The 12,081-nt window shown below is 37.1% G+C and overlaps 1 protein-coding gene across 1 annotated transcript in view; it reads right to left on the bottom strand.

Annotated features, from left to right (window-relative positions):
- The window catches only part of PXDN (peroxidasin), an 87,840-nt gene that overhangs the window by 52,471 nt on the left and 23,288 nt on the right, over positions 1–12,081 (bottom strand). Inside the window, exons 2-3 of the mRNA XM_054062213.1 lie at positions 6,687–6,758; positions 6,341–6,412 (exon numbers count right to left, since the gene is read on the bottom strand). Of these exons, the coding sequence (XP_053918188.1) occupies positions 6,341–6,412; positions 6,687–6,758 (144 nt within the window). The remainder of the gene's footprint in view (positions 1–6,340; positions 6,413–6,686; positions 6,759–12,081) is intronic.

The raw sequence follows: 12,081 nt of genomic DNA, 5'->3' as shown, positions 1-12,081 counted from the left end.
GGATGCCATTTCTTTAAATGATGCCATTTAAAGAAAGCTTCTTGCTTTCTTTAAAATATCTCATCTAAATACTGGTACAAATATTCAAATTATGATGGAATAAGTCTTTTCACTGGACTTGGAGAACAAAAAAGTGAGAATTTCTGTTAACTTTGCCTGTGTCACCTTTTGAATGTTTAAAAAAAACATACAAGATAGAATATTGGTATCACATCCATAAAACAGCATTGTCTATTTGTTTTATCACTGTGCAGAAGATGGACATTAGGTCTCCATTGATAGCCTATAATATAAATGGAATAAACACGTGCAAAGTACCAGTACATTCACATGGGTTGTCTATGCCTTTTCTACAGAATCAAAATAAATCAGGATGGATCAGTGTATGTGCTCATGTTCATCGTGCTTGTAACAGCAAAGATGGTTTAGTGAGAGGGTGTTGGAGGAAAATCACACATTTTAGCTGATGATTGCAGCTTCTGCATGGAGGCAGCAAATGAAAATATTTTGGGGGTTTGGTGTCAGTCACTCTCTTTTTATGTTAGGTTAGGAACAGGTTCACAGTTACGAACTTTGTAACGATTATTGGACAAATGATTTGAAACTCAGTTAATCAGGCATGGATTTCTATGAAAATAAAAGGGATGAAGAGACTTTGGACCACAAATGGCTTTATTAGCAGGCATTCTATTAGTAGTTGTTTTCGCTTTTCTGTTATTGTAGTTTTCAGTAACTTACTGGAAATATTGCAAACTTCCTTTGAAGCAACACATAAAACACTGGCTCTGATAGAGTCGGCGGCAGTTTTTACACTGACTTGACAATGGGCAACATTTCACAACAGGTACTAACAAGGAAAAACGTTGTAGGTATCTGACGTTCAACTCATGACAACTTTGGGGTACCATAGAGAACTATCCTTCTCTTGGCTCTACACTTAGTTTTCCAAGGCACTGCTTGCTGAGATTCCGGCACATTCATATACAAAGACTTGGGTGCGCTTAATTAACATAGAAACACATCTGAACAAAACGTAGTCCCTCCAATAACAGAACATATAAAATGCTCAGAATTATGAACAAATTAAACAGGAAAAACATACTGTCACATAAAATTACTGTAAAAAGACAGAGAATAGATGTATTACACATTTTGGATGTTGAATTGCTTCTTATGCTATTTGAAAATAATACTGTTTCACAAGTATTCAAATAATTCTTTTTACCAGTTCATTTGAGGATCACAGTCATCACAATTTTGTCTCTCCTTAACTTTTCTCTGTGTATGATATTAAATTCCTACCTTATTTTCCAGTAAGAATTTTAAAAGCACATTTCGGCTCGCTCCCTAGATAACTTCAAAGGGCTGAACAACTAAAGTGTTATTTAACTTTCATAAAACACTCCACTTGGCAGTGTTGAAATTTCTCTTATTCTTCTGAGTGGTAAATTTCTGATTAGACCCAGCAAATCAGAGTGGGCTCAAATGGTTTTAATAATCAACCTCAGTTAAGCATCTGTCATTTGAATAATTTTATTCAAGAAATCTGAATGAATTCATTTTTTTAGATAAAAATGATTTACCAGAATCAATTATGTAGTTTTTATTTACTTTTTGAAGACAAAGTAAGGCCGACTGAAAAAAAAGGTGGGTTAGAGAATGACTGGGATAACAACAATGACTCGGATAACAACTTCGAGTTTGGCTGAGTTTTACCACCATACTGCAGGGAAGGGAGCAGCCTTTCGTATTTGTTTCTGGAGCTCTTACTAAGCCAGTGCAGTGGGATTTTAGTTGGGAATTCAGCTTTAAACTACAGCTTTCTCCATTTGGATCAGAAAACCCTCAGCTGCAGAACACTCAGCTGAATTCAGTCCATCGGGTTCGACCTCCACAGAGAAACCTCAGCAACCCCGAGGCTACAAAAACAGTCCTGTGCCAAATGTGTTAATCAAAATCTCATTTAATTGTGCATGTGTTTCCCTGAGGATATTAACATAAAGAAAAATATATAAATATTTGCCTAATGAAGAGAGAGATGACAGAATACAAAATACAAATAAGTAGCACTCACAAAAAATATTTATGTATTTCTAAAATGCTACAGTGCCTAACAAGTAAAACTTTGTAAATACTGCACTAATTTTTAACAAATACATTCTCAAAATGTATCCCAGTTATGTTAGCAGAAAAAGGATTGAGAGTACAATTAGGGAAAAAGTAATTTAGCATTTCATTTACTTAAAAGCTCTGTCACAGAACTGAATCATTAGAATTCAGAATGAATAAACAGTAGATTAAGATGACAAAATCACATATACTGTTAACACATTAATTTTCTGGTGATTACTACTAACTGTTTCCAGAAAAGTTAAATAACATTTTTCCAGAAAGGGTGATAAAGGTGAGATATACTGGTAATAAAACTTAGGAAATGAACAAACAAATAGGTAATCAGTGTACAGAAAATTAGGAAAAAAGACGTAGTTAAGCTTAAGTAGTGGTTAAAATGCTTGCTATATCCCCTATGAAGATAATTTTCCTTGTATTTAACGGACCACAAAAAAAGTCACATGATTTAAGGAAGTAAGATCCAGGCATATTTGTTTAGAACTGGAGGAAAAAAAAGTTTGAAAGTTATAGTAACATCAGCCATTGTAGAGTTAAATCTGAAGAGTAAATTAATAGAGCAAATATGGATTTATACAAAACCATAAAATAGACAGTGGAATTAGCAACATGAATTGCAAAGAAGATCTGGAATCTTTGGGGGTGTTCAAAGGACAAAGGAACAAGACCATGGTAGCAATGGTAGCAGAAGACACAGAAGGACATGTGACCCAATTCCTTCTCTGGAAGGTTGAAGGTCAGCAGCTCCACACTTTGGCAAATCTACAATGTATCTTCTACCACTATTACTTCATTCACCAAAGGAAAAACAAACCATGCACATTCCCTTCCAGTAGTTCCAGAATTGATACATTTCATAAGATCTTAATTTTCTTTTATCATATGCTTATCACAATGATGCTATGTTTGATTCCTCACCTCTCCATTTGTTACTAAGTGAACAGGTATCAATGTTGTTGCCAAAGTTACTTTCATCCTCCATTTTTATTTCCTTCATAGAAACATAGAATCACCAGGTTGGAAAAAACCTCTGAGATCAAGTCCAATCATACCTATCTGCCACTAAACCATATCCTCAAGTACCTCATCTACCCGTCTTTCAAATACTTCTAGGGATGGGGACTCAACCACTTCCCTTGACTTCCTTCACTTTACCTTCTTGTTTACTGCTCTGTAAATACCAAGTGCTTCTCTTTATTTGAAGATCTTCTTCATCATTAATCTATATTTTATATTTTTCCATATCTCCTCCCTAAATTCTTTCTTTTTTAACTGAATCTCATTTTTGTCCACTGCTGATTCCAAACCTTCTAGCATCTTATGTGTTAAAAGAGTTGTATGTGTCTACCTTCAATTCCTGGTTACCTTCCCTCTTGGAGAACAAGCTGTTACTTTCAGGATCAGGAACAATTATCCTACCAAGTTTCCAACCTGGGCCAGGGCCTCTCCACCCTCATCATGAAGAAATTCCTCCTTATGTCTATTCTAAATCCGCCCCTTTCCAGTTTATAGCCATACATATGATGGAGTCTAAGCTACTAATGCCTTTTTGATCCTTACTAAAGAACCATATTGTCAACACTAAGGTATATGAAACAAAGACAGAAAACAAAGACAGAAAACAAGTATCCTCTTGGTTTTACAGCAAAACAATATTTCTTTCTTTCCAACTTTTAGTATATGAGTTCAAAGACATCAACAATTCAACACAGCAAGATCATGCAGAATTGTTTATAAAACCGTCACAATTTCAATTACGTAAAGAATGAGAAAACATATATTCCTCAAGAAATAAGCTTCAAAAACTGTTAAGCTCAGAATTTTGTTTTTATAATGTAAAGACCAACATTTGCAATGATGACTGTGTTTAATGCACAGAAAATTGAGAAAATAACTTTACACGGTCAAAATTTGTAATTCAGACAGACAGTTCTGAAAGCATATATACCTCATAAAACTCTTAAGCTAAATTTCAGAAAGAAATATTACAAAGAAGCAATTGAAAATTCTAGGGTTTCTTTGACACTTGCTGGAAAAAAAGGTTTTGTCTGAGAGCATAAAACCTACTTTTTAGCAGGGACACAGGAGCAGGTCTTAAAATCTATCTCTCAGAAACTGGCTTTCTTTAACAAATACACTGTATTATGTTTTATACTTACATATTTTATATATCACTATATAGTTACGAATCTTTTTATACGTAGTTATATATTTATATTTACTAATAGTTTTGCATTTTATATTTACATATAATTATTTTTTCTAGATGAAAGCCACTGAGAAATAACAGGTTTTCTAAAATTCCTCAGTGAATTATAGATTTTCAGAACCACCTTCACTCTGGTACTTAAGGTCTTAGGAGAACACGTACCAATGATTTTATTTTATGAAACCTGACAAGTCTGCAAATATCCACAGGATCAGCCTATACAAAACCTCAACTTTTCCATATGATTTGGCTTTACAATATTAATTTGCGAATCATATTTCTACGTTTTATAGAATCTCTCTCCCTATATTTTCTACTTCAGTTGATCCTATTTGGAAAAAATGGTCTGTTTTGCTCTCATTGTTCCACAGAACGGAGTTAGCATGTACTTAATCAACTGAAATTTTCACAGCTGAGCTGCATTTATTTGGTACATTTAAGCCTTCTGTATTGATTATCACACCAGTAGCAGCATTTGAACAACCTTAAGGCTGCACAGTTAAAAGTTAAGCATTTATATCACATCTACTGAAACAGGGAAAAAGATCCTCTTGAAGTTTATTTTAGCAAAATGAGGGATGGCTTTAAGGAAGAGCTCTTGCAGTTAAACGGTTCACCGCATTTAACCCTATATTCAACTCTTCAGAGGACAAAAGAAAAAGGAGAACATTTTCCTCTTAGAAATACTGATACAGATAAACATTACTACATGTATATGAAAACAAATCATTGTTCATTTATCTTTTTTTCACTCTTATTAAACTGAACAGAATGCATAGTTGTCTTTTATCTCTGGTTTACTACAGCTACGCAAAGGTAAGCGTGCGAAAACAAAGAACTAATAAGTAGTATTTTTGTAGTTACTGGTTATGGAAAGAACCTGAGCAACCTTGAATAAGCAGACCTTACTTACTCCACTACCAGATGTACTATACAAACATATTTTGTAACAAATACAATCATCGTGGACTTTAATAATTCACTGGGGATAGTTTGATCAATATTATTTTCCCTGCTACTGCATACGGATTAAACAATTTTAGTACTGAAAGACAATACACATATAAATGAGACCAGGAAATGTAACCAAACATAGCTTGGAAAACCACGTAATGCGTCTGCACAAAGCTATGTTATTAGTATTTTCCATGCATCTCCCACCTCTCTAAAGCTATTCAGGCTGCATTCTTGAAAACGAGATGGAAAATTAAGCTTCTGAACTGTTTCCAAAGCAATGAAATCTCAAAGCGACCACTTTTTCTGTACAGCATTCAAGTGATGAACAATACTCCAAGACAACAAGGTGAAATTTTTCTCAATGACACTGCATAAGTTGGACTGCAGAGACTAGAGCTGAGACAGTTTCCTATTCAGCTTTAGTATTTTATACTAAACCAACAGTTTTTTAATGCGTTTTGTTTATTCAGCTAATTAACACACTTAATATGTTTATTAAAAATGGGAGAAGTTACTCTTAGAATACACAGGGCGTCTGAAGACACAGAGCTTATGGCAAATCATATAGTTACTTTTCTATTTTGTGTTTGACTTAGTTTTTCTCTTACAAATTTATACTGCATTCAGTGGACAATGTAGGACTAGTCAAAAAGCTTACATAAAGTTACAACCTTCTGCAGTCAAAAATCTTAGACCAGCCACTTTGAAATCACTTTTCCAAACACAAACTTTTTCAAGTGAACCTTTAAAGAAGTATCTTCCTAAATTTCTCAACATACGCATTTATAAATCAGCAATTAGTAAGTCCTTTAAAATCTACTGCCTACAGACATCAGTCTTATATCAGCAAACCTCAAAGCACCTACTCATAGAAACAAAGATTCACACTTGCCCCCACCCCATAAATGAATTTCACAGAATTTTAAAGCAGTTTATCTCCCGATATAGTGAGTCAGATTAAAACACGATCTCAGATTAAAACACTTCTGAACTGAAGACGTTCAGTTACATGCTGATGCAAAAAGTGACATTCATTTCACTTACAGATATTTCAGATTTTCAAGGTCTTCAAATGCCCCACTGGGTATTCTCTTGATTTGGTTGTTGTTTAGAAGCCTACAAAAAATAAACAGATGTTTATTTTGATATACAGTTACAGTTGGGACAAAACCAAAAGAAAACAAAATTTCCTTTGTTTTTATTATAAGCTACATAACCAGGCTTTGCTTTCAAATACTTCAGGCCTAAATCTCACTTCCTTCACTTGTGTAAATACAAGGAGAAATTTGTGAGATACTTATCTGTGATAAGTGAGGAAATTTGGCACATTATCAAATTAATCATATTAAATCTAAAGCGAAAAGGGCCTTAGGGTTGAGAAAGAACTTACAGTGTGTTCAGGTTTTTAAGCCGTCTAAACTCTCCAGGTTGGATTTCTTTAATCCTATTAAATCGTAGGTCTCTGTAGAATAAAAAAAAGAAGAACCATGTTATTAAAAAAAACCCCTGTGTATTTTTGCATATGAAAACCCAAACTCTTTTGTGACCACCATGACCAGGCTCCTCCCATAAACCATAATTTTTGACTAAAGTAGAAGGCAAAACAAATCCAAACACCACTTGGCACATTTGAGCAGAGCATTGACCAAACCCACCCTCAGCTGTCAGTGCTGAAGGCTGTATCTAAGCTGAACCTGCTGGCATGAAGGATGCTCTCTTCCACACTGAAGCACCTTGTAATGGCATATTGAATAGTATTTCACTAAATTGAATTATCTCTGTGTTTTAAAAGCTGCTTGTAAATAATAAAGTAAATAAAAATGCTTATAAAAAAGCAGATATGGAAAAACTGTGACCAGAAAAAAGGTCAGGGAAAATGGAGGCAGTTTGAAAAGACTTTTAAGTTACTCCTTCCTTTCGTTTTGGCTAAGGATGCTTAAGTGCCTTAAGTTCTCCTGCTTTTAAGAACCTGTAAATCCAGCTTCCTGAAGAGATTTCTTTTCTTATTGAATTTTACTTTCTCTTATTATACAGGTATCTTTTTATACATTTTAACCATCTTTAATTTCCCATTAGATCTAGAGCTTAATGAGAGCTTCTCCAAGATGAAGGAAATTGATCTCTCAAGCGAGGTGCTCTAGAGCACGCAGGGACAGGGACAAGGCTGAACATGGTGGGGATGTGGGGAAACACCACGGTTGTGCCAGTCTCACACCTCTCCCCTGCTGAAAGAAGGTGCAGCATTTTCCACCTCTGCCCACCTCCTGTCCTCCTCTGGCTCCAAGTTGCATGACCTCGCTGCTTGCTTGCACCAGCTGTTTTATTCCCAGCAACTCAGAAACCGAGTTAACCAACTCAGCAGGACCAGAAAGGAGCTCATACAAAAGAAAAAAGCAACCAAAAAATAAGTTGCTGTCTGATAACCAAAATGAACGGACTCCCTGCGAGGCCACACAGTGAGAGATGGACTGAGAGAAAAGATCAGAACCATGTGAAACAAAGGAGGGCACCAGGTCTGTTCTCTTCTCTAGCAGGAGACCAAGCACCTTGTAGGACCTTGTAGCTTCTGGCAAGCAAAGAGAAGGGAAGCAAATGGAAAAGAAGTGAAATCTGAAAGACTGATCACACCTATTGTTCCTGGTGAACACACCAATTGCTTTCAATAAGTTGGACATAAACATGCCATACCTTCAGAATCATAGAATCGTTACGCTGGAAAAGACCTTTAAGATCATTTGAGTCCAGCCCTTAACTTAGCATTGCCAAATCCACCACTAAGCCATGTCCCTGCGCACCACATCTACATATCTTTCAAATACCTCCAGGGATGGTGACTCAGCCGTTTCCCTGGGCAGCCTGTTCCAATACTTGACAACACTTTCAGCAAAGAAATTTTTCCTATTAGCCAGTCTAAACCTCCCCTGGCACAATTTGAGGCTGTTTCCTCCCATCCTGTCGCTTGTTACCTCGGAGAAGACACCAGCACCCAACCTCCTTTCAGATCGTTGTAAAGAGCAATAAGGTCTCCCCCCAGCCTCCTTTTCTCTGAGCTAAACAACGCCGGTTCCTTAAGCTGCTCCTCGTAAGACTTGAGCTCTAGACCCTTCACCAGTTTATTTGCCCTGGTTTGGACACACTCCAGCACCTCAATGTCTTTCTTGTAATGAGGGGCCTAAAACCCAACACACTATTTGAGGTTTGGCACTATTTCTGAAACAAGCCAGGATGCTGTTGTCCATCTTGGCCACCTGGGAACACGGCTGGCTCATATTCAGCCTGCTATTGGTCAACTAGCCCAGGTCCTTTTCTGCCAGGCAGCTTTCCAGCCACTCTTCCCTAAATCTGTAGCGCTGTACGGCATCGTGGTGGCCCAAGTGCAGAACCCAACAGTGGCCTTGTTGAATCTCATACGTTTGGCCTCAGTCCATTGATCCAGCACATCCAGATTCTGCTGGAGAACCTGCCTTCTCCTGCCTTCTCCTTTTGTTCCTGCAAACAGTCCCATATTACTTGGTGTCATCTGTAAACTTACTTAGGGTGCACTTGATCTTCTCATCCAGATCATTGGTAAAGATATTAAACAACTGGTCCCAGCACTGAGCCCTGAGGAACTCCACTTGTGACTGGACGGCAACAGAATTTAACTCCGTTCACCACATCTCCTTGGGTTCAGCCATCCACCCAGTTTTTTACCTAGCAAAGTGCCCCTTCAAGCCATGAGCAGCCACTTTCTCCAGAAGAACACAGTGAGAAACAGTGTCAAAGGCTTCAACCTTTGCACCATAACCAGTCCTAATTAAAATATAAATGTGCACTGCATTTGAACAGAAAAAGAGTTATTACAAAGTCTCTCCGGAATTCAGTATTTAGTCAAAGGAAATATAGAAAAGTCAGCTGCATTCTAATCCCATATAATGCCCCTGGCTGAGGCTGTATGTAATCATAGAATCATAGCATCACCAGATTGGAAGGGACCCATTGGATCATCGAGTCCAACCATTCCTAACACTCCCTAAACCATGTCCCTCAGCACTTCATCTACCCGTTCCTTAAACACCTCCAGGGAAGGTGACTCCACCCCCTCCCTGGGCAGCCTCTGCCACCGCCCAATGACTCCTTCTGTGAAAAATTTTTTTCTGATATCCAACCTGAACCTCCCCTGACGGAGCTTCATATATTGGGGGTTATAGTTCCCTCAAGTCTTTTGCAAAGAACATAACCATCATTCCTCACCAATCAGCCCATCATGGCCCATTCAGTTCTGGAACAGTGGCCTCAGAAGGACTTTTTCTACCTAAGTGGTTTAGGATGTGGCCCTACTGTTCATTGTAAGGAAAGGATTAGACATGTGGCTTTGTTTCCATTACACTCCACCAAAATATGTGGTCAGTGACTAGAATAAATGAGGGACGCAAACTGTGATCCCTTATTTAGATGTGTGGTTCAACTGCCTGTAGGCAGCAGGACAGCCCCTTTACTCACCTTCCAATTGAACTGAGGATTTCTAGAGAAGCACAAATCATCATAGCTTCAATCTGCCTTCTCTAAAAGTGCCTTCTCTAAAAGTGCCTTCTCTAAAAGTGCCTTCTCTAATTACAGGCAAACAGTGTTATGTTTTGTTCATCATTCATACCAGAAATACTTAACACACACGAAAATATGGCCCTCATGAGAAAGAGATGCTGCCCACGAGTCACGGGATCTTAGGTGCCAAAATTTTCTAAACAAGCATTGAATGTTGTAGACTTCACAGAGAGAAAATACAGCAGACCCCTCTGTATGCATCATTGGACATGACATTCCACTTCACTGAGATAATCCACTTTTTGTGGATTATCTGCAAATTTGTTGTGTTTTAAGTAAGCATTTAAGTTTTGATTAAAATAATCAAAAGTGCAAAAATGCAATATTCATATTGAATATTGAAAACTGAGTATTTTTCAATAGCCTCAAAATACCACTAGAACTAGCAATCTTTAGCTCCTAAACAACGTGAAACTTCTCAAATTATCTATATTTTTTTTAAGTTTCACAATTAAACCCAAATCTTGAATGTTTTTTCAGATAGAAAAGAATATACATTTGCCTACACGGAATCAAGCCTATTCCCTATAGTGAAACAAAGGGAATAAATAAGTCCATGACTCTCAATGAAGGAGCCAGTCCTCTGTGTCAGCATCAAAATGAGCACCCTTTTGATGTGTCAAATCCATTCTGCAGGAACTCACTAACATAACTAGGGATTAGCAATGTCAATCAAAATAATTTACATTATTTTACCACCGCTGCTTATGGTGATGCTTTATTCCCACTCCTGAAACTACTTCCTATCTCATACGAGGTCGTTAAGACCACTTAATACACCAAGTTGGAAACCCTATCTATTTATTTTCAATCTGCATAAAGGTGTTAAAAAAGTCCTAATGAAACACAGCACCCAAATTTCCTCTAGAGCCATGTGTATTTGGTATCTGCAAGTAAAACGTTTCATAGCAAGCTATGATGACGATTATACCTTTTCATAACAACTAACTATATGTTTTGTTTGAAGTTAGTACTACAATTACATTACAATTAGAGAAAAAAACTATATTAATCTTACTGAAATGTAGGATTATGATTTCGGTACATTTCTTCAAAGGGGACCTTTTTCTCAAAAGGAAGTAACACTTTCAAGTGTGAACTTGAAGTTTTTCCATTCATTATTCAGCACAAAATTCCCCAAAATAGTGAGTCAGATCTCAAACGCTGTTTAAAATAAAGAGCACACAACCTCTTTTGTTCTCTAAATTAATATAATTATACTTCATGAAGTATTTCTTGTACGCAGAAGACAAAAGTTGGTAAATCATAACTACTGTAGATTTCTCAAGAAGAAATTCTGTGAAACCATGTTAATCTCCTTCTATAAGGTGATAATAAACTGAGTGGGTAAAGGAGACAAAATATATATTGTACACAGTAATTTAAGGGTTTTGATATGAGCCTTTCACATAAACACATCAGAGAAGTATGGTTTAAAGGATATTTCTGTAAACCAAGTGTTTAGGGAAAAAAGAGGATAAAGGGAAAAAGGATAAGCAAAGACAAGTTTTTGAAATGAAAGGCTGTATCAAGTAGAGCAAGGCAGAAATCTGCTGTCATATTAAATATCTGTATTAAATATTTTAAGACAAGGTTGGTAGAAGAAAAAAATAATCTTATGAAGTTTGTAGTTGATAGGAAATTAGGAGTGGCTGCAAATATTCTGGACGTCTGAGACTAGAAACAAGACTGAAGTTACAAACCCCTGAGAAGGGAAATAATTAACCGAACAGCAATGAGACAGGGAAGAATCAAAGAGTCACCAGCTCTTTCAAAGCCAATTTAAGGTTTCAGTAAATGAGTACAAGAAAAATTCACAAAGCCTCTGTCTGCACTGTCACACCATTGCAGAGAAAAAAATATTCCATACCAAACAAAGGATCACTTCTCAGGCTTGAAATGTCATTCTCCCATGGTACAGACCCCGTGTCCAGCTTATGAGGATTAAGTCTGTTCCATGGGACAGGAGAGGAGCTCAGACCCAAAGCGTTAAGAGCAACCAGAGTGCCAGGAAACATCCCTGCAGAGAGTGAGCGGCAGGAATGAGCCTGAAACAGGTATTGGTAGCTCCAGCTCTGGCCATTCGGATCCAGATCTACAGGCATTTTGTGTTGCTGAAATAACATGTGGTTAATCAGCATGATAAAGTTTCTTATCCCTTTCTTTCAGACTAGTTCCTGCCCAATCATGCTGCCACATGA

This window comes from Cuculus canorus, chromosome 3 (genome assembly GCF_017976375.1).
Source record: "Cuculus canorus isolate bCucCan1 chromosome 3, bCucCan1.pri, whole genome shotgun sequence".
NCBI classification, from domain to species: Eukaryota; Metazoa; Chordata; class Aves; order Cuculiformes; family Cuculidae; genus Cuculus; species Cuculus canorus.
Note: the sequence above shows the minus strand (reverse complement) of the source record. Positions and strands in the feature narration are given on the sequence as shown.